Consider the following 21780-nt stretch of genomic DNA (forward strand, 5'->3'; position numbering starts at 1 on the left):
GATCAGGGGCACTTACCAGGGATGAAAATCAGGGGCACACAACCCCTGAGCCCCGTCCAAAGCCCTATTTTGTATTTTATTTAGAGAACAGGGTCTCACCAAGTTGCTCAGGGCCTCACTTTTGCAGAGGCTGGCTTTGAACTTATGATCCTCCTGCCTCAGCCTCCTGAGCCACTGGGATTTCAGATGCACCGTGGTGTATTCACATATGTACAGGAAAGTTCTGTCACATCCATTCCACTGCCTGTTGTCCATTTTTGGCATAGTATCCAGCAGGTGACGAGACTGAGGATGATGGTGACGGTGAGTTAGCTAATAATGAACAAGTGAAATACTATTAATTTCCCTGAAATATATTTTATTGAAATGAACAGCCCCTTCCTAAGGTCAGAAGCACCCGAACCTGCACTGGGGTTTGCTGAGGGGTGTCCTCCTTCCAAGCCTCTCTCCATCTCTCTCCTCACCACCGCATCATGGTCCCTGACCTGAAAAGGGCCTTTGATTACATCATGCGTCAGAGGATGGCCGTGATTTGGGGAACTGCACACTGGGGCAACATCTAGAGTGATTGCGTCCTTGATGCAGGTAATTAAAGATGTCCCAATGGTGTAATGTGTCTTTGGAGGAAGCCCCGGACTTTGCCTTCAGATTTAGCAAGTGAATGCTCAGATCTCTCTTTGATATTTTTTTGAAATATTTTTTTGTAGTTGTGGACGGACAGAGGCCTTTACTTTATGTGGTGCTGAGCATGGAACCCAGGGCCTCCCGCGTGCAAGGCGAGCGCTCTGCCACTGAGCCCCAGCCCGGCCCCCTCTTTGACATAGATTACTCCACGTATGTTTGGTTTTTCCTGATCTGTCCCCCTAATCTGTCACTCCTCTTCTCCAACGTAGCCTCCCTCAATCTGAGCTGATTCAGAAGTTCGTATCACTTTCCCTGGGCTCCATGTCCTTACAGACAGAATTTCAGGTCTCTTGAGAGTTGCTGGCTTGCCCTTGTGTGTAAATGCAGATGTTTTTGCATGGGACCATTGGCCACCCAGGCACTGGGTCAGCCTTGGCACTGCTAAGACAGACCTTACTGGAGGAGCGTCCCCAGCTCATCCTGCTGAGGGGAGGGAGCCTCTGTCCTGTCTCCTGGTCTCCAGGACAGGCTGGGTGGGCAAGTGTGTCAGGAGGCCAGGCTGGGAGAGGTCACACCCAGAACGTGGCTCTTGGCTTCTTTATAAAACATAGAGTATAATATTTAAGAAAATCGAAATCATATATATGTGTGTCTATGCACACACACACACATTAGTACCAGGACTTCAACCCAGGGGGGCTTAACCACTGAGCCACATCCCAGCCTGTGTTGGTATTTTCTTTAGAGACAGGGCCTTGCTGAGTTGCTTAGAGCCTTGCTAAGTTGCTGAGGCTGGCCTCCAACTTGCCATCCTCCTGCCTCAGCCTCCCAAGCCACTGGGATGACAGGCGTGCGTCACTGTGCCTGCCTTGTGTGTATATTTCAGTGATAGAGTTGTGAGTGATCTAACAGGGGGACATGGGCTGGGGATGTGGCTTCGTGCTTTCTGGGTTCCACCCCAGCATGCACGCTTGTGCCCCCCCACACACACACACATGGAAAAAAATAAAAAGACCAACAAAATGGAGACCCCCTGGATGGCCAGAAAGATCTCTCCTGACACTACAGGAAAGACACATGGTGACTGTCACTGCACTGCGTTGTGACCCTTTTCCTGATCTGTGCCCTGGGGGTCAGGGATTAACTCCCAGAACAGCTCCGTCCAGGATGTATTCTGTAAGGACATCCTCACCAAGTTTTCTAACAGAGTTTTTATGCATTACCTTTTAAGTGTGGGGAAATACCATTGCTTCCTGGAAGGACAGGTGACAGTTTAGAGTCCCATGGAGACCCATCCTTCAGGGAGTGTTTGGACACTTGTCCTTTTATTAAGATGTTAAAATAGAACGACCCTGAATCTATGTAAAGTATGATTCTTTTTACCATCCCTATTCTGTGTGCTGAAATAGGGAGAAAAATTGAGCTTTCTGCTTATATTTGGTAGGCTCCACTCTCTAGGATAGTTATCCTGGCATGATAATTAAGAATGGGTAATATGTGTAGCTATCTTGGAGCATTCAAAGGAAATACGTGAACACCTATCAGAGTTCTCTGAACAGAGGTTGCCAAAGTACTCTCTTTGGGTAATATTTTATTCTCTGTGTATTAAGATGGGTGATTATTACAAAGAAATGCATTGCCAGGCATGGTGGTATCATCCCAGCGGCTCAGGAGGCTGAGGCAGGAGGATTCCAGTTGGAGGCCAGCCTCAGCAACTTAGTGAGGTCCTAAGCAACTCAGCAAGACCCTGTCTCTAAATAAATATTAAAAGGGCTGGGGATGGGGCTCAGGGGTTAAGCACCCCTGGGTTCAATCCCTGGTACCCCCACCAAAAAAAAAAAATCCACTGTAATCAAGACAGCACTGACTACCCTAACCTATGCAAGTCTGATCTCTTTAGTCTCTGCTCAAGAGGCCTCCTTTCCTCTTATCTGCAGTTCTCCTCATTTAAATCCACCAGAATTTGTAAGCATGAACTACACCGTTGTGCAGATAAAAATCCACCTTTCCTTGATGTGAGCAGTTTTCTTCTGACTGAAGAAGTCCCTTTCATGAGGAATCACCCTTCCATTTCTCCACAGACCCTGACAGCACCTTTTCTCCTATGTAAGATGAGCAAAGGCGGCCTCTACAGAATCCCCGCTCTAAGGAACGCCTTTCTGTCTGAAATTGGCATTGGGATCTTGGCCAACACCGCCCTCCTTCTCTTCCACGTTTTCTGGTTCTTTCTCAGGCACAGGCCCAAGCCCACGGACCTGCCCATCGCTCTCCTGGCCCTGACCCACCTGCTGTTGCTGACCGTCATGGGCTTCATAGCTACAGACGTCTTTATGTCTCTCTGGAGATTCTGGGACGACGTCACCTGTAAAGCTGTCATCTACCTGCACAGGCTGATGAGGGGCTTCTCCATCTGCACCTCCTGCCTGCTGAGTGTCCTGCAGGCCATCACCCTCAGCCCCAGGGGCTCCCCCTTGGCAAAGTTCAAACCCAGGTCCCCACAGGACAGCCTGAGACCCCTCCTTGTCCTGTGTGTCTTGTACATGTCCGTTAGCAGTCACCTCTTAGTCTCCATCGTCGCCACCCCCAACCGGACCTCAGGGGATCTGATGTACGCCACCGAATCCTGCTCCGTTTGGCCCATCAGTTACTGGATCCGGCAGATGGTGTCCACCCTGTTTACCTTCCGGGAAGTCTTCCTTATGGGGCTCATGGCCCTGTCCAGTGGGTACATGGTGGCCCTCCTGTGCAGGCATAAGAGGCGGTGCCAGCACCTCCACAGCACCAGCCTGTCCCCAGAGCCTCCCCAGAACTGAGGGCCACCAGGACCATCCTGCTGCTCCTGGGACTCTTCATGCTCATGTCCGTGTTGGACTACATCATCTCCTCCTCGAGAATTATATGGAACAATGACCAGATCCTTTATTGCACCCAGATCTTTGTGGCTCATACCTACGCCACAATCAGTCCTGTGGTGTTCATCTGCACTGAAAAACGCATAATTAATTTCTTCAAGTCCCTGTGGGAAGATCCTTCAATGCTCAGTTATTCAGGCAGGAATACATTCTGGTAAGATCAACTAATGCCACTGGCTGCAGAACCGTTCATCAGAGCATGTATGTATATGCACATATTATGTGTATATATATACACACCATATAGAATATATGTGATGTGTATGTGTGTATATCTATATGTAAATAGCAGATCACACACACATATATACATGCTCTTTTCAGGGAGGGATACTGAGGATTGAACTCAGAGGCACTCGACCACTAAGCCCCATCCGTAGCCCTATTCTATATTTTATTTAGGGACAGAGTCTCAGTGAGTTGCCGGGGCTGGCCTCGAACTTGCAATCCTCCTGCCTCAGCCTCCCCAGCTGCTGGATGACAGGCGGGCACCCCCCCATGCCCTTTCTAGACATTGTCTTTTGGTTAAGTTCTGATATGGAAAGTGCTGTTTGCATTTTGCTGATTTACCTCCATACATAGAGATGGCATGGACGTCATGAGCAATGGAACCACATACTGTCACCTGTCACACAGACGTTGGCATTTCTGAAGGGGTCTTCAAGGGGAAACGGTGAGTTGGATCTCAGCTGGGCACAGCCCGGTTTAGCACAGTGTGATGTTTGGGTGTGGAATGTCCAGTGCCCAGGTGTTGAAGGACTCATGTCCAGCCTGTGGCACTGTGGGGAGGAGACCTTTAGGACGTGGGGCTATTAGGAGGAACATAGATCATGGAGGGCTTGCCCTTGAAGCAATGATTGGACCCTGGCCCCTCCCTGTCTCCCTTCTGCTTTCTGGATGCCATGAGGAAGTGACCTTGTCCCACCCCACACTCCCCACCATGATGGACGACAGACCAAAGCAACAGGGCCAAGTGGCCATAGATGGCAACCTCTGTCATTGTGAGCCAAAATAAAAAAAAATATTCCCTCCTTTTAAGTTGTTGATCTCTCTGGTGTTTTTCACAGACATGAAAAATTAACCAAAAAGTTCCTGCCCAGTAGTGGTACACGGGAAGCGATCTTTTCGGTGACTCTACCAGATGCTGTGGTCCAAAAGCCCTTGCAATGGGTTTATGAAAGAAGTTTGGAAGAGTTTGGAGGAGCAGGCTAGGGGAAGTCTAGAATTCCACAGGCAGAGCTTCCCGGGTGGTCATGGTGTGGGCTCAAAACCAAACTGGCACCGACGGGCCTGCGGACAGTAAAGACTGTGCTCATGAGGCCTCAGACAGGAGTGAGAGTTCTCCTGGGGATCAGGACGGGCCCCGCCCCCCGTGCAATTTTGGCAAAGAACCTGTTCACATTTGGCTCATGCTCCCAAGACTGTGGGGGAGGCTGAGTTTAAAGGTGATGGGGTCATTAACTGGCAGAGGACATTTCTAGGTAACAGAAGTATTCAGGCTGTGGCCTGAGCACTGCTGGCTTCTTTATGCCAGATTCATGACGAAGATTGGAAGCCAAACAAAAAAGCAGATCAGAAAGGTATGGAAGCCCCCACCGTTTGGTCAGAAAAGAAGCACTTGTAAAAGTCCTATCAAGGAGGAGAGGGTCACTAATGAGATGTCACTATTTTAAAAGGAGCCAAGTACTTTGCACCAGGACGGTAAGAAAGATGCTTTGAGGGTCTATCAGAAATCAGCAAGAAGCCATCCTTGGCAGGCTCAGGGGTGTCAACTTTTCAAAGAAGACTCTCCTCGGAGAAGAAACTGCAGGTGCACTGCTCGTACAATGCTGCTTAGTGTGCGCCACGTCAGAGTCCTCGCTAGTAGCGGAAGAGGTGGACGCAGCTGTGAGAGGGGAGCAGGGCTGCCAAGGGGGCTCAGGAGGGCAGAGATGCCAGGGATGAGGGCTGCCGGCTAAGGGCTGCCTGCCAAGAGGCCCGGGTGCTGCACCCAGGAGGGTCATTGTGAGGAGACCCTTAAGCCCTTTGGAGATCACACGTGCCCTGGGCAGGGAGCTGAAGATCCAGTGTTTGCTTTTGTTTTCTGAGCTTTGGAGCTCCTACCAGGAAACCTACGTGTACCCGTGTCCTTCTACAGTTTCAGGTCCTACATGTTGGTCTTTGTTAGTGTGATTCCAGGGTGGCTTGAGAGAGAGCAGGTCGCTTTTCAGTCTACCATGTTGATCCAGTCTTTCTGGTACCATTCATTAAAGAGGTGCTATTTCATCCTCTGTACGTCTGGGGAGACTTTCTTGAGAATCATTCGACTGCAGGTGTGTGGGTGCATTTCTGGCCTGTTCCGTTGGTCTGCATGTCCGTTTCTATGTCAATGTCCTGCTGTCTGAACTACTGTGGATTTGGGATAAGTCTTGAAACGAGGTACGGTGATGTCCTCTGACTTCTTCCTTTTGTTCAATATGGCTTTGGTTACTCCAGGACTTTTGCATCTCTAGATGAATTTTTAGGATCTTTTTGTGCTTCCGTGAAGAATACCATCGGCCTTGTGATAAGGATTGCACTGAAACTGTAGCTCGCTGGGCGGGGAGGGTGGCCGCTTTTAAAACACTCACTTTCCTATACTCCAATGATGAATCTGCTGTTGATTTTTCACTCTGATACTTTGCTGAATTCATTTATGAGTTCTAGAAATCTGGTGGGGGTTTTTTGGAGTGTTCTAAAGATAAGATCGTGTTGTTGGAAAACAGAGACAATTTAAACTCTTCGTTTCCTGTTTGTATCCCTTTAATTTCCTTTTCTTGCCTAATCGCTCTGGCTAGCGTTTCAAGGACTGTGTGTTAAATAGGAGAGGTGATGGTGGGCATCCGTGCCTTGCTCCTGCCTTTAGAAGAGATGCTTTCGGTTTTCTCCATTCACAATTGGCTTGGGTTTTTCATACGCAGTCGTTACATTATGAGGGATGATCCTTCTATCCCTAGTTTTTCCTGATATGAATGGGTGCTGTACTTTGTTAAATACCTTTTCTGCATTGATTGAGATAATCATGTGATGATTGTCTTTAAGTCTTTTGATGTGGCGAGTCACATTGATTGATTTCTATATGTTGAGCCAAACTTACATCCCTGGGATGAACCCCACTTGATCATGGTGCGCTCTCTCTTTCATGTGTTTTCGTGTGCAGTTGGCCAATATTTTTTTAAGAATGTTTACATCTGTGTTCATGAAAGATATTGGTCAAAAGTTTCCTTTCCCTGATGGGTCTTTGTCTGCTTTTGGCTTTAGGGTGATACTGGTTTCAGAATTCTCTGAAAATTCTCCATGATTTTTTAATATTTTTATTATTTGTTGATGGACCTTCATTTTATTTACTTATTTACATGTGGTGCTGAGAACTGAACCCAGTGCCTCATGCATGCTAGGCAAGCGCTCTACCGCTGAGCCCCAGCCCCAGCCCTAAAATCCTACCTTTTGATAGTGGAAATGAAAACTCAATGGATAGGCACTTATCTCAGAGAAATGAAGGTTTGTGTTCATTTCTGAGTGTTTGTGTGAACATTTACATCTCTTTATTGATTTTTTCTTTTGTACTGGGGGGATGGAACCCAGGGGGACTCTACCACTGAGCCTCACCCCCCAGTCCTTTTTAAATTTTTATTTTGAGACAGGGTCCTGCTAAGTTGCTGAGGCTGGCCTCAAACGTGCAATCCTCCTGCCTCAGCCTCCCGGGTAGCTGGGATTACAGTCCTGAGCCACCACACCCAACCCACTTTATTCTCAATGGCCCCAAAGGGGGAAGGACCAACAATGTCCTTCGATGAGGGAATGATTAAGCAAACGGTGGTGTGTCCATATCATGGGATCTACTCAACCACTAAAAATGAAAGAAGTGGAGTGACAGTTTGGAAAATGGTGGAAGAAGAAGTTTCCAGAATCTATTCACTGAAATAAGTGGGCTGCCCCGAGGGAGTGTCTGAGCCCCCCTGACCCCAGCCAGTACGTGTGTCACCAAAGATGTCCTTTCCTGCTGTGCGTTTCCAGCCACTGTCTAGGAAGCTGGCAGGATCCTCCGGCCCAGAGGGGAAATGGGCAAACCTAAAGTTAAGTTGAAGATTTGGTGAGGTCCCCTGGAACATCTCGATTTATGCCCCTTTAAAAGTCTCCTGGCGAGCCCGGCCGGGGGCATGTGACACGTGTGACCACGTCGGATGCCCCCCATAGCCCTTGAGGTGGTACTAACGGTGTCCCCTGGCAGATGACGGTCCCTGGGGACCAGAGAGGCAGGAGACAGGAATTCAGGCTGCAGAGCCCAAGGCCCAGGCCAGACCCCAGCCTGGTGGTACCTGGGGGCTGGAGCTCGGGTTAGGACAAGGTCCGCCAGGACAGGTCCGCCACAGTGACGCCTCCACCCGCTCGCTGCTGTCCACGGTCACTCCCTGGGCCAGCAAGCCCCAGGATCCAGCTGCTGCCCTGATTGTGACCTCAGAGGCTTCTAGGGGCCCTGCCTGGCCAGAGCCATGGAGTGCAGGCTCCCTCCGTGAGGTGACAGTGAGGACCATGGCCAACGTCCGTCCCTGTGGCCTCTCCTAACCAGAGCGCAGTGGCCCGGCGTCTGCTTGAGGTCCCCCCGGGGCTGGGCCTCCCTTCTGGCTGAGCCTCCCGAGGGAGGCCTGTGGCCAGGGGCCCATCCTTGGGGAATCCATAGCGACCCTCCCGTTGTCCTTCCCGGACTTTCTGACCCACGCCCCGCCGTGGTCGCGCTCAGAATTGGGGACGGGGGCTGCCTGGTGAGCTCCGGCAGCCCATGTGGCCGGGAAGGACAGCCGCAGGTCAGTTTGGGGAGCAGCGAGTGGCCAGTGGTAGAGATGATCCAGGATGGATGCTCATGAGGTCACAGGGCTGCCCCGGACTCCTGCCCCCGGGAAGCCGAAGGAGTCAAGGTGCTAGGCCCGTCCCCCGGACGTAGGCAACTAGGATGGCCACCATGGAATGGCTTTGAGGGACCTCTGGGTTCTGGCCACCCAAACTTTCTGAGGCCACGTAGTCCAGGACCCACCCAAAGCCCTCCTGTCCCCCGGCACGGGCCTTTCGGAGCCTCCTTGTCCCTCCCCAAATCTGGAGGTGACATTGGCGTGTCCTCCACGGAGCGGGAGAGTTAGCTGGGCCTCTGCAGCTCTGTGTCCCATCCCTGCCCTTCTCTAGAGGTCACCCCTTGCCTTCCAGCCATGGCTAAGAGGGTCCCGTCCTGACACCCTGCACCATGGAACCGAGAACCCACAAGAAGTGTCCCCAACATAAGAAACCCAGGAGCAAGGCCCAAGACAGATTCACCAACAACTTTCCATACAGGTACCCGAAGCCCAGACCCCTAGGTCCCCTGTGCCCCCGGCCCCGCCACCAGGGCGTTCCGGGGCGTCCGAGGGGCAGAGTCCCCCGCGCCCAGGCCCTAGGAGCCCTGCTGTGGGGACAGCCTGGAGCTGCCTTGTCACCTACTGTCCCCCCGCCTCGTCCCAGCCCAGGCTGAGGGGCCTCCAGAGAGGTGCCCAGGTCAAGCAGGCGGAAGGGTGCCCGGCAGGTAGAAAGTTCCAGAAGAGCGAGCGCGCCTTCGGGGGACCGCCTCCACACGAGGACGCATGTTGCAGGTTCTCGTGGCTGACAGAGCCCACCTCCGAGTCCCTGAAAGTCTGGGACGGCAGGAACACACCTCCGAGGGACCTGCTGCCCCTGCAGAAGAAGCTGGTGGCCACCAGGTCCATCCCTGTCCCAGGGTGAGTCCCGCCCTGGCAGCCCTCCAGTGACCACAGTCTAGGAAAGAGTCACCCCGGGCACACACCAAAAGTAACAGGGGTCACTTGCAGGGGACAGTGCGGAATGAACCCAAGGATCTGGGACAAAGATCGGCACCCCAGCCTCCTGGTGCCCCCAGCCCCACCCGGCGCCCCGGCCTCTCCCACACAGCGTGTACCTCAGCCTCTGCCCCTAAGCCCCACTGTCCCCTTCTCGTGTGGCTGCAGGACCATTAGGTCCCCAAGTCCTGCCACAGACCCTGAATGGAACCCCCCCCTTGGGTGAAATGGGATCCGTCTAGTGCCTGGTGGCTCCATGTGGGAGAGGGTCCTCACCCTGACCCCCATTTCTGGCCTCCTGTCTGGGCCTCCCCCTGGGAGCCGTGAAGGCCGGCCTTCAGAGAAGGGCAGGGAGCGAATACCGGGGGGGGGGCGTCACGGAGCTTGGGGAAGGACGGGCCGGGGGACTTCACGTGTCGACGCCCCAGGAGGGGATAACGTAAGGTCCCTCCTAGAGAGAGGGACAGGCCACTTTCCATCCCTAAGAGACAGGCAGCGGGTGGGTCCCCCCCGGGCGGTGAGTGCCAGCCAACCTGTCCCCACATGTAGCTACTAAAGAGGGTGCCCTAGAAGGGGTCTGGCGAAGAGAGGTGTCCCTGCCCATCACCTCGTGCATGGGTGGCACTGGAGGACCCCGGGGCCGTGCGCCGGGCAGAGGACCCAGGAGGCCACGGGGACCTGCCAGGTCTGGGCTTGGGTGCTGGTGGCCACAGGAGGTGAGTCTGCAGTGCGCTCTGGCCTTCCTGGGCAGCCAGCAGGTCGCCAGGCTGGGTGGGAGGGACAGGACAGGTTGGCACCGCCCCGAGGTGGCCCCCTCTGCCGTCCCTGGACCCCACTGGCCGCGTTCCTGGGGCGAGGTGAGGCTGTGGCTGGCTCTCTAGGCTCGGGGCTCCGCAGCACACGGCGTCACCCAGCATCTACCCACCGCCCCCACCGCCACCCCAGTGCCACCTTTGGGAACTCAAGTTGCTGAGCCTCCGCTTCCCCAAGCAAGCCGGACACCCGCCATTCCCTCTGCACAGCCACACTAAAGACCCCTGGCTCAGGGAAGCAAACCAGCCATCGAGGGGCTTCTCCTAATGCCCCCAGGTCTGTGGTGACCTTCCTCGAAGCCACCTTCTCCTCGGCTCACTCTGGGCAGCAGCCGCAGAGACTGAACCACACCTACCACACGTGTACATAGTAATAAACTTTGTACATTGAAATCCCACTTCCGCGTGGACTGGTCACTGTCTCGGGGTCTCTCTTTTCTCGGGTGTAGAAGTGGGGTCATTATGTCTCATCTTGCAGGACTGGTGTGAGGCTCAGGAAGAAAGGAGGCTGAGGCAGGAGGACCCAAAGTTGGAGGCCAGCCTCTGCAACTGAGTGAGGCTCTAAGCAACTTCGTGAAACCCTTTATATAAAAAGGGCTGGGGATGGGTCTCAGTGGTGAAGCACCCCTGGGTTCAATCCCCAAGACCAGAAAAGAAAAAAGGAAATAAAGCAAATGTCACTAAGGACTTGATCCAAACCCACATGGAAGTCAAGATGACAGGACACGCTAGTCACTCCAGTACTGTCAGAGATAGTGAAAGACCTCAAACCAACCAAACACTACTAGTAGGAAACCACTGATATTTACACCTACCTCCGACATACTGTGTAGACTTTAAAAGTGAAGAACCAAGTCTGTATATTGATTTGGAATGATCTACAAGACATAAGAGGCCCAGAGGCTCAGTGTCCCACGCCTGTCATCCCAGCGACTCAGGAGGCTGAGGCAGGAGGATCGTGAGTTCAAAGTCAGCCTCAGCCAAAGCGAGGCCCTAAGTAACTCAGCGAGACCCTGTCTCTCAATAAAATGCAAAACAGGACTGGGGACAGGGCTCCGTGGTCAAGTGACCCTGAGTTCAATCCCCGGTACTAAAAAAAAAAAAAAAAAAAAGTCATGTGACCTTTGGTTCCTATTGTCTGTCACTTGAGGAAAGGAAGACGGTCTTAATAGTCACCAGCAAAGGGGGCGTCAAATGAAGAGCCACCCGAGCACCTCCTGTGTCACCCAGTTCTGGGCACGTGACTCTCTCAGGTCATCCACTGACCATGCTGAGGACCCTGCCTTGGAGAGGGCAGTGGCCAGATGACCTGGCTCCACCCAGAAAGGACCGAGGACCAAGGACAGCCAAAGAGGACACCAGGAAGAATCTTCCAGAACCACCCGGTTCCCTGCGGTCCTCAAGGGTCCGACACACACGTGCCCAATCACACACGCGCACACACACACAGTCGTGCTAAGGATGGGGCTTGGCTGAGCTGGTTTGGTGCTGAATCCTTGGCCTGGTCAGAGTGAAAGACGAGACTGTCTCCAACTTGTCACTGGACGGGCACCCCCTCTGCACACCTGGGGACCGCTGCAGATGTAAGCCAGGTTCTGCCACCACTGTCCTCCAACCCCTCACGGCCATCTGGACTTCTTAGGCCACTTGGCAGCAAGGGAAACCCGGGGATTTGCCCAAGATGTGGCAGCCCCAGGTCCCCTCAGCAAAGGCACCAGAGAGGCAGAAAAACTGCATCCAATCAAAAAAGTAACAAAACACTTTTATTTCTGAAACAGAACCCCTCCACCCACCCCCAGCCCCACCCATGTCCTATGTAATCTGCCACCAAGGTGCGCCCAGGGCTCCTCTGGCACCCAGAAAGACCTAGCTTCTGGAAAGACGGATCAAAAGGGAACTCGGGGCGGGGCCAGCCACAGGGGACCCATCTGTGACCTGCAGAGTGGAATGTAGCTCACTCCGGATCCATGGGTGGCCAATGGAGATCTTCCTGGTTGGGGCCACAAGAGCCACACGGTAGCATTCTGCTCGATGACCCCACGAGCAGGATGGGGGGGGCAGATCTGACCCCCCCAAGTTGGCCACTTGTAGCCTAAAAACTCAAAACTGGATTATAAACTCTTGGCCACCCGAGCGGCTTGTTAAGGTACTTGTCACCTGGAGCCGGTAGAAGAAACAGGCAGAGGCAGGGTGACAGGTCCACAGCCACCTGAGCCGGGTGGTACCCCAATCTGGCCACGGGGGCTGGCTGGCTCGGTGTGTTCGCAGTGGTTCTCAAAGGAGGGGTCTTCCTCAGGCCCATGGCAGACCCCCTACGCAGCCGCCACGTCCCAGGCCCTGCGGGGACCGCACTGCCCTTTCTGCGGCCATCCCGGGGGGGCCCTAGCGCAGCCGCAGGTAGGAGGGGACCGAGTAGTTGAAGAGCAGGAAGTCCATCTTGTACAGATCGAAGAGGCGCCGCTGGTAGAAGGGGCTGATGTCCTGGAAGAGGCGCGCAGCCTGATCGCGCGCGGGCACCGCCCGGGGTCGCGGCGGCGCGGGGAAGCGCAGGTCCGGGGCGCCCACCAGGCCCAGCACGAAAGCCGCGTCCTCGGCCAGCGTCTCGAACTTGCCCACGATGTCATAGCGCAGGCGACACGGGTGGCACAGCGCGTGGGCACGCTCCCAGTGCTCGTTGAACGGCTCGTCGCGCCGCGTGCGCGGGTCCAGCAGGTAGGCCAGGAACTCGGCGAAGCGCACGTCGTGGCCGCGGGTCAGCGCCTCGGGCTGGGCGCCGGGACGCAGGCGCCGCACGATGCGCGTGCCATAGCGTCGCTGGAAGGTGGCGCTGTAGGGCCGCGCGAGCTTGTTGCGGTAGGCGGACGCCAGGCGCTCGAAGGGCTCGCGCACGAACAGCACGGCCAGGTAGGCGCGCAGGCGCCGGTTGACCTCGGCGGGGCCGAAGTCGGCCAGCGAGCGCAGGCGGCCCGGCGCGTGCGCCTCGTGCGCGGGGATGGCGCGCGGATCGCCGCGGGCGCGGCCGCTCAGCACCAGCAGCACGCGCTTCCAGTTGGTGCAGGCCACCTTGGGCACGTAGCAGTAGAGCAGCCCGTGCGCGTCGTCCACCAGCACGTGCCGCAGGTCCTCGGGCTGCAGCAGCCGCTGCCGGCGCGTGTGGCGGCTGCAGGCGCGGCGCAGCAGGTCGCGCCGCTGACGGTGCACCTCCGCCAGGGCCGAGAGCGGACCCTGCGGGCGACAGGGACATGCATCAGAGCTGCTGGCCCCAGGGAGCTCCCGGGCCCTGGGGCTACCCGATGGGGCGCGCCCGGGGACTTGGGCACCTGGACTAGACCCCGGGCCTGCCACCCCAGGCTGCCAATCCCAGCCGCAGAATGGGACCTGGACTTGGAGCCCAACGGGACCTAACCCGGCTGAGGCTCCGAGAAGGACGGGACCCATCGCGTGCGCTGGAGACACCCACAAGTATCGGGAGGGGCGCTCAGAATGGATATGGACCTGACGAGAGCAGATTGATGTCCAATGGCCTCGCTGTGCCAGGTGCGGTGGCGCACGCCTGTCATCCCAGCGGCCCAGGAGGCTGAGGCAGGGGGATCACGAGTTCAAGGCCAGCCTCAGCAACTTAGCGAGGCCCTAAGCAACTGAGCAAGACCCTGTCTCTCAATTAAAAATCTGTAAAAGGGGCTGGGGACGTGGCTCAGTGGTTGAGTGTCCCTGGGTTCAATCCCCAAAACATTTTCTTAAATAAAAATTAAAATTTAAAAAGGGCTGGGGATGGGGCTCAGTGGTTAAGCACCCCTGGGTTTAATCCCTGGTGCAAAAATAAATAAATAAAATAAAAGATATTTTCAACTTACAATGGGCTTTTCCGGCTGCAACTCTATCCTAAATCAATGAGCTGCGCCCAGGGAGGTGGTGGGGGTGCGTGCGCGCATGCGCGCTGGGAGCTGAGTAAGGGCAACGGCCTTACGAGCATGCGCAGTGGGTCGCATGGTCCTCTGCTGGAGGCCGAGAAGAGGATGGGGCTCCTAAAATTCTGGGGCAGGAGGGATGAGGGATGGCAGGAAGGGTGGGTGGAGACCCCAGGGGTCTCAGTGTATCCCCAAGACCTGCCCTTGTCACTCACTGGACAAAGCCTGAGCTAAGGAGCAAGCCCACCCATGCCCCAGGGTCCAGTCCCGGTGGCCAGCAGGTACACGCAGGCGCTCTGGGTCCCCATAGCTGGGGGTGCAGCGGTGGGAATGGCTCTGTCCACCTACCTGGTCCAGGTCATAGAGTAACTGCAGGGGACTCTTCTTCTCCCCTCCTAGCCAAATGGAGCCCAGGGATGTGTTTTCAAATGCTGCGGGGACACAGGGAAGAGGTGTCATTGTCGTATGGGGTGAGCGAGCGGCGGACTCGGGGGTCTGGACACATCTGGGACTTGGGAACATAATCTCGTTCCTACGTTCCTTGGTCTCCCTCACACTATAGAATAATTTGGTACCAGGGATTGAACCCAGGGCCACTTAACCACTGAGCCACGTCCCCAGCCCTTTTTATTTATTTGGGAGGCCGAGGCAGGAGGATTGTGAGTTGGAGGCCAGCCTCAGCCACTTAGCGAGACCCTGTCTCGAAACACGTTTTTCAGGCTCCCTCCACACCCCAGACGATGCCATGTGTCCCGGGAACAAGAGCCAGGCTCCCCTGTGACCAGGGCACTGGGAGGAGACAGAGGCCTGCCTGAGACCCTTGGGGGTCATGGATGGTTCTGGAACTTGGATTTCTGTCACCAGACTGGGACTCAGGGACCTCTGGGGGACCTGTGGTTGCCTCTTACAGAACAACACGCTCACCAGGAGAGGGCAGCCATGTTGGATGGTCCCTCAGAGTCAGGAGAGGCCCCAGGTGGCCACCGCTGCTGGCCCCCTACAGCAGCTGTCCCCCTGGCTGAGCTTGTGTGGCCCCGGGGCGGGGGCGCCTCACCACCCAGAGAGAAGGCAGGTCCTTCTTGTCATTTTGCAGATGAGACTTGCCCCTCTAGCCTGAGGTCACTCAGTGAAGGGGTGTGTCCAGGGCCACAGCCAGGGAGCGGGCAGCTCTGGGGAGCAGCCCGTCTATTCCAGGGCCCTGCAATTTGGACCGGATGCACCGCCCTTGCCCAGGGCCTGCTATTTCCTGGGCAGATCACAACCCACAGCAGTCCCCCAGGGCCAGCGGGCAGCGGGGGACAAGGGGTCAGGCATCAGAGAAACGACCAGAATAGCTGTGGCCACTGATTACAGGGCAGGTCCAGCCCTGCCCACACCCACGCCCGCCCAGCACCCAGACCACAGGGCCCAGATGGGCAGGCTGGCCACGGAGGGGGACAGAGAGGACAGAGGATCTAAAGAGGGGTGTCCTGAAGCTCCCCGGGAGACCCTCCAGCAGGGCCACACCAGGGGACCCCACTCCCATTACCCGGATTGCCTGGGCCAGTGTCCTCAGCTCCAAGTCCCTCCTCGGGGGACAGGCCTGGGCCTGAGCTATGGCTGGGTGACCCAGGGCAGCCACCAGGGGCCATGCTGGGGAGGGGAGGGCCGTTTTTGCTTTGAAAACGGAGAAACAGGAGGCGGGGGAGGGGCTGGGGGAGGGAGCAGGGATGTCAAAGAGACCAGGAGAGGCCACCAAGGCTAGGGGACAGGTTATCTGGAGATTCCCCATGCTGTGGGCAAAGGTCACACCACCCAGTTTCCAGTTAATAAGTTGTGGCTGGTGACAGTGTTGCAAGACCCGGCGAGCAGACGGCCACCCCACAGCCCGGCTGACCAGCAGCACCTACCCTGCAGGGCTCCCCGGAGGGGTCTCCAAGACCCTGTTCTGCTCAGGCGCTCAGGATGCCCGTTGTCCCCAGCACCTGAGGCCCATGGGCCCCTTTTGTCACCCTCTCCAGGATGGACGACGGGGAAGGACATCTCCGTGAACACAGGGCCTTAACCACTGAGCCACATCCCCAGCCACAGTTTGTGTTTTTACTTAGAGACGGGGTCTCCCTGAGTGGCTGAGGCTGGCCTCCAACTCCCAATCCTCCGGCCTCAGCCTCCCTCGTCACAGGAATTACAGTTGTGTGCCACAGCCCCTGGCAAGGCTCACCTCTGTCTTCCTTATCCCACACAAGCCGCTCTCCCAGGTTCTGCTCCGAGGGGAGGGACGTCAGAAGGGTCAGAACCCAGAAGGTGACCCGGTGACCTGAGAGGCTGGGGCAGGGGGGATCACAGGTTGGAAGCCAGCCTCAGCAGGTTCCTGAGATCTGTCTCAGAGTAAAAATTGAAAACAGCTGGGCAGGCTGGTGCGTGCCTGGCATCCCCAGCGGCTTGGGAGGCTGAGGCAGGAGGATCTCGAGTCATCCCAGCGACTCGGGAGGCTGAGGCAGGAGGATCGCGAGTTCAAAGCCAGCCTCAGCCACTTAGCAAGGCCCGGTTCCTTCCTGAGCCCAGAGAGACCCCAGCTGCGTCCAGACATGGAGGGAGCCGCAGAGGGGCCGGGGGGGGAGTGGGCAGAGGCCCGGTGGGCACCCCAAGGTCCCCCCTGGCATTGCACACCTGAACCCCAGCCCAGCCCTGGCCTCCATTCTAGGGAGAGGTGAGGCAGGGCCAGAGCAGGCAGGTCCTCACCCCAAGGCCACAGTAGCTCGGTGCCATCCCCAAGGCCACCAGGGTTCCGGCTGAGTGCGCTTTGCTGGGTGCTGTGACAGACACAGCCTCACTCAACAGGACTTGCTGAGTGGCCTTCAGGCCACCAGCCCGGGCCCTCTGTCCCTCCCTGGGTAAGTGCTCCCTGGGCCTCATTCTTTGAGTCACCCTGATCCCAGAGTCCTGCTGTCCCTCTCTCCCTGAGATACAGAGCTGTCTGGGAGGGTCCAAGGGTTTCACAGAGCCCACAGTGGGGATGGGGGAGGCCAGAAGAGACCCCCAGACATCTCCCCCCACACACACACACACACAGGGAGATGACAGTCATCAAGATCAGACCACTGAGTAACCCCCAGCTCCAGACAGACTGCACAGCTGCCACTTAGCCATCGACACTGGGGTCCACTCTGACCTCGGTATCCTCCTCTATGAAATGGGCTGCTGGGAGATTTTCAAGGAGGACCTCGGAGCACTCCAAGTGGACACGCTGTCCTGTCCCTGGCCAGGGAGTGGCGGGGGGCCTGCGCAGTGGGGACTGGCCGCCCAGTTCTCCCAGCCCGACCAGACCTGAGGAGGGGAGTCCAGAGGAACACCAAGTGTTCCTGGAGTGTGGACGGCAGGGGACTCCAGGGGACAGGGCCAACGATTCAAATGGGCAGCTGAGGACTGAAGAGAGTCCACTGTCCCCTCGCGGTGAGGGTCCTGCTCCCATCCGGTTCCCTCCAGGGGACCGCATTCCAGGGTGGCCAAATGCCCTCCACCTCCTCCTGCCTCCAGAGCCACGGAGGGGACAGCAGGTGGCCCCCCGATCTCCTGGGGCTGGGGTTGGGCAGCGGGAGCCGGGCTGTCACTCACCCGGGGCCGTCACTCACCGGGGCGCAGGGCGCACAGCAGCAGCAGCGCAGCGCCCAGACCCGTGGCCACCAACGCGCGTCGCCGCCAGGAGCAGCGCCTGCCCATGCTGCGCCACTCAGGGGCGACAGGCCGCTGCACAGCGCGGGGACTTTGGCGCCGGGCTCCAGGACCCGCCTGGCCCGCCCGGGTGGCGCGTTCCAGGGAGCCTGGGGACTGGGGAGGCGGGCGATGGCAGGTGGGGACACAAGTCTTCGGACTCCGCCCCCCGCGGAGCAGGTCAGCAGCCCGCCGGGGGCAGAGGCTGGGCGGGTGGGAACTTGTCGCCAGAAAGTCCCCGCCCTGGGGTGTCACAGGAAGCCTTCACCAGTGGTGAGGCGGGAGGAGCAGGTCCCTCCCAGCTACTGTCCCTTACATTTGGTTTCCTTACATGCCAGGCACCCAGGGCTGGTCTGGGGTGAGCCCAGGAGCCTAAGGGGGTGGCCCCCTGGACTTGAGTCCTACAGGAGTCCCACCCCCAGGATCAGTCACAAGAGTGCCCCTTCATCCCCCCCAGGACCGTCCTGTCCCCTACCTTCCTGACCAGAGGGCAGGATCCTGCCTGAGTTCCGGCTCCTGCAGATCTTGCCCAGCCTCTGGAAGGGGAAGGGACCCCCTGGGACATGCCCCCCCTATCCTGCTGTGCCTCCTCTGTGTCACCCACAATAGTTCAGGCACCAGGAAGATCTCAGAAATTGCCTGGAAAGAGAAAGAAAGGCAAGTGCCAGGCCAGTGGCCCACACCTGTAGTCCCGGTGGCTTGGGAGGCTGAGGCAGGAGGATCGCAAGTGGGAGGCCAGCCTCAGCCACTTAGCGAGGCCCTAAGCAACGCAGCGAGACCCTGTCTCTAAATCAAATAGAAAACAGGGCTGGGGATGGGGCTTAGGGGTCGAGGGCCCCTGGGTTCCATCCCTGGGACCCAAAATAAAGGAGAGGAAGAAGGTTGAGTAAATAATAGTTGTGGTGGCTGGAAGATGTGGCCTCAAGTGGTGATAATTTAGGTTCTCAAGTGACAGGAAACCCAGCTCACAGACAGAACCAGACACTCCTTATCATGTACTCTTCCAGCCTTGGTGACCTCCCGGTCACCCCCAGATTGGTCCAGGACCCAGAGCTTCCAAGCCATCAGTGTCCCCTGCCACCCCACTTGTCACCTAAGCCCCATTCCTGAGTTTCCCCACCTGCCCTCCCAGGTACCGGGTCCAGCCCCTGGAGTCCTGCTGCGTGTCCTGGCTCCAGGCTGCCACCTGGTGGCCACCGTTGAGAACAACAGCTCAGCGTCTCCGAGTTGTGAGAGATGATCCTGGAGATGGGGAGACCCCCTAGAAGGTTCTGGTGGGAGGAAGGTGTAGAGGCCCTTTCCGCATCTGCTGTCCCCCCACAGACACTGTCCCTCTTTCATTCCTTCCACAGATAGCAACCCCCTGTATGCACAGGCACCAGTGGAAAAAAACGAGACGGTCACAGCGTCTGCTCTCATTGACTTTATGTGATATACGAGGACATAGAAGATAGGGACAGATGGATATGCATGGTGACATGGAGAAAATAAAGTGTGTTAGAGATGGGCAGCTTAGCCGGGCACGGTGGTGCATACCAGCAATCCCAGCAGCTTGGGAGGCTGAGGCTGGAGGATCATGAGTTGGAGGCCAGCCTCAGCCATTTAGCAAAACCCTAAGCAATTCAGCGAGACCCTGTCTCTCAATAAAATATAAAAAGGGCTGGGGACGGGGCTCAGGGGTTAAGCACCCCTGGGTTCAATCCCTGGGACCCCCCCCCAAAAAAAAATTAAGCCCTGGTAGGTGACAGTGACCTATTGTTGTTCCCTTCCCAGGGTGTTTGGACACTTCCTGTCCCTGCAGCCTGGGCCGTTAATTACCACCCACTTAATAGATAGGGACAGGGCCAAAGGCCACCGGCCTGGTCAGGAGCTGAGCTGGAGTCACACCCAGGTGTCCCTTCCCAGGACCACTGGGACTCAACGCGGATTGTGACAGTGCTGTCACCCCCCCCATAAGATTGCCAAAGCAACCCCCCGCTTGGAGCCCGACCAGCTCCCCAGAGTCATGTTCCACAAAGCACCACCCTCCAGGCCACCCCCGTCCAGCCGTCCCCAGGAGGAAGCTGGCCCCTCCCCCTGTCACCACCCAGGCAGCCCAGAGACCGGAGGACTTGCCCCTGTGACCTGCACGTGGCTCCTTCCCCCAGCCCTGGGCCCAATGAGGGGCTGGAGGAGGTGGCCCTGCGGCTGCAGGTCCCCACCCTGCTGGCCTCTGACTGCCCAGTCTCCTCCTGGCCTCTCCACAGCGCTGGCCTCGACTCTCAGCCAGACATGTCCAGCCTCCAGGAGCTGTGCTCCGGCCTGCCCCTGCGTCCCCTGCCAGAGAACCGGGGGCGCTGGCCTGGGGTGCCCCACGCCCCCATCAGGACCCCTGGCCTCAGCCCTGCAGAAGAGCAGGTAAGAACTCGGCCGGAGCCTGCGGGGGCCTGGTGTCCCCTAGGTGTCCTCAGATGTCCCCACGGGGACCCTCTACTCCTGCCCCCTACTCAGTCTCTCACCCAGCCACTGGGCCCTCTCAGGGGAGCGGGGGACAGGCCATGTGGGCCAGGAATCACCATCACCCTTTGCAGATGACGATCTTGAAGCTCAAGGTCACCGGGCCAGCAAGTGGTGGCACACAGGCCACCTCTAGTGGGAGGACAAACGGGCTGGGTGTGAAATGGCCCAGAGCCAGCAGCGGGCCTGTGCACCTTGCCCTGCCCCAAACACTGGCCTTTGGCAGGCGCACATGCCGCACAAAAGCTGGGGCTAGCATCCTAGGGGGGACACAAGGGGGCTGGGGACAGTGGTGTGGCGCTGTATAGAGTTTACTACTTATTTACTATTTTTCTTTTTTCGTAGTACCAGGGATGGAACCCAGGGACTCTTAACCACTGAGCTCCGTCCCCAACCCTTTTTTTTTTTTTTTTTTTGAGACAGGGTCTCAATTTACAGCCTCTGTAAATTGCTGAGGCTGGCCTCCAATTTGCCATCCTCCAGCCCCAGCCTCCCCCGCAACCGGGATCCTTTTTCTTGACACAAAGGCTTCAGAAACAGGGGAGGGGAGGTGGAAAACACAAAATAGCACAAAGATGAAAAGAGGAACCCTAGCATTTTCCAGACAAAGCCCCCTTGGGTGGCTGCCCCTTAAGCTTTGCCTTGAACCCCACCCAAAATGGGGGTTCTGCTTGGAGGGTGGCTGAGGGTCGCTGTGGTCTGGTCGGGGCTGGGTGGAACTGGGAAGGGGCAGGGAAAGGGATGGGAGGGGGGATCCTGGGGAGCTCGGGGGCTGTGGGCGGGGCTGACGCCTCAGGGGGCGTGGCTGACGCCGCAGGGGGCGGGGCTGACGCCGCAGGGGCCGGGTTGATGCTGCTGAGGCGGGGCTTTTACTCCAGGGGCGGGGCTGGCACTGCCGGGGGCGTGGCTGGCATTGCAGGGGCGTGGCTCCCCTTGGCTCCGCCCATCTGGCTCAGCTCCCAGGAGTCCAGCGGGTGATTGATCTTTTTTACCCTTGGGTCCCCTCCCTGCTGGGAGCCGGTGTCTGGACCTTCAGCCACTGAGGCCCGGCCACATGCCATCAGTACAGCTGAGATGCCCCCAGGATGTCTCTATGTCCTTAAAAAGAAAACAGAATCCGTGACACCTGTCACCCCAGCAACTCGGGAGGCTGAGGCAGGAGGATCACAAGGTGGAGACCAGCCTCAGCAACAGCGAGGCCCTGAGCAACTCAGCCAGACCCTGTCTCTAAATAAAATGCAAAACAGGGCTGGGGACGGGGCTCAGGGGTTCAGCGCCTCTGGGTTCAATCCCTGGTACCCCTCCAAAAAAAAATCCTCACATTCAGAGGTCTGGGGATAAAAAGGGGGGGCAAGATTACTGCTCTGAGACCTGAAGATGGGGAGGAGGAGGGTAAGTGCAAAGGCCCTGGGGCAGGACCCGGAATGCCCCAGGCAGAAGGGAAAAGAGTGATTGGAGAGCATGGGGCTTTGGGCTCTTTCCCTAGTTGGGCAAGATG

The 21780-nt window shown here is 57.1% G+C and overlaps 3 protein-coding genes and 1 pseudogene across 4 annotated transcripts in view; 3 read left to right on the forward strand and 1 right to left on the reverse strand.

The window, feature by feature from the left end:
• Positions 1–2735: 2735 nt before the first annotated feature.
• On the forward strand, positions 2736–3694 carry LOC143385709 (vomeronasal type-1 receptor 105-like; annotated as a pseudogene).
• Positions 3695–8790: 5096 nt separating this feature from the next.
• Positions 8791–10456, forward strand: C20H3orf22 (chromosome 20 C3orf22 homolog). Its single transcript, XM_076841272.1, has 3 exons — positions 8791–8879; positions 9173–9298; positions 10258–10456. The coding sequence occupies exons 1-3, from the start codon at positions 8791–8793 to the stop codon at positions 10454–10456; spliced, it is 414 nt and encodes a 137-aa protein (XP_076697387.1).
• A 2114-nt stretch (positions 10457–12570) lies between these two features.
• Positions 12571–17795, reverse strand: Chst13 (carbohydrate sulfotransferase 13). Its single transcript, XM_076841237.1, has 3 exons — positions 17708–17795; positions 14445–14527; positions 12571–13413 (listed from the first exon to the last, which is right to left on the reverse strand). Exons 1-3 carry the CDS (start codon positions 17793–17795, stop codon positions 12571–12573), a joined length of 1014 nt encoding a protein of 337 aa, XP_076697352.1.
• Positions 17796–20057: 2262 nt separating this feature from the next.
• Positions 20058–21780, forward strand: part of Uroc1 (urocanate hydratase 1) — a 16169-nt gene continuing 14446 nt past the window's right edge. For both annotated transcript variants that reach the window (XM_076841162.1, XM_076841163.1), the window contains exon 1: positions 20058–20183. In XM_076841162.1, coding sequence (XP_076697277.1) covers positions 20058–20183 — 126 coding nt within the window. The remainder of the gene's footprint in view (positions 20184–21780) is intronic.

Source organism: Callospermophilus lateralis, chromosome 20 (assembly GCF_048772815.1).
Source record: "Callospermophilus lateralis isolate mCalLat2 chromosome 20, mCalLat2.hap1, whole genome shotgun sequence".
Taxonomy (NCBI): Eukaryota; Metazoa; Chordata; class Mammalia; order Rodentia; family Sciuridae; genus Callospermophilus; species Callospermophilus lateralis.

Coding starts and splice junctions, on each gene's coding strand:
- Chst13 (XM_076841237.1), bottom strand. CDS start 17,795: ATGGGCAGGCGCTGCTCCTGGCGGCGACGCGCGTTGGTGGCCACGGGT. Junction 14,528..17,707: donor GCTGTGCGCCCTGCGCCCCG/GTGAGTGACGGC, acceptor GTGTCCCCGCAG/CATTTGAAAACACATCCCTG. Junction 13,414..14,444: donor TACTCTATGACCTGGACCAG/GTAGGTGGACAG, acceptor TGTCGCCCGCAG/GGTCCGCTCTCGGCCCTGGC.
- C20H3orf22 (XM_076841272.1), top strand. CDS start 8,791: ATGGAACCGAGAACCCACAAGAAGTGTCCCCAACATAAGAAACCCAGG. Junction 8,880..9,172: donor ACCAACAACTTTCCATACAG/GTACCCGAAGCC, acceptor CGCATGTTGCAG/GTTCTCGTGGCTGACAGAGC. Junction 9,299..10,257: donor AGGTCCATCCCTGTCCCAGG/GTGAGTCCCGCC, acceptor CTGGCTCTCTAG/GCTCGGGGCTCCGCAGCACA.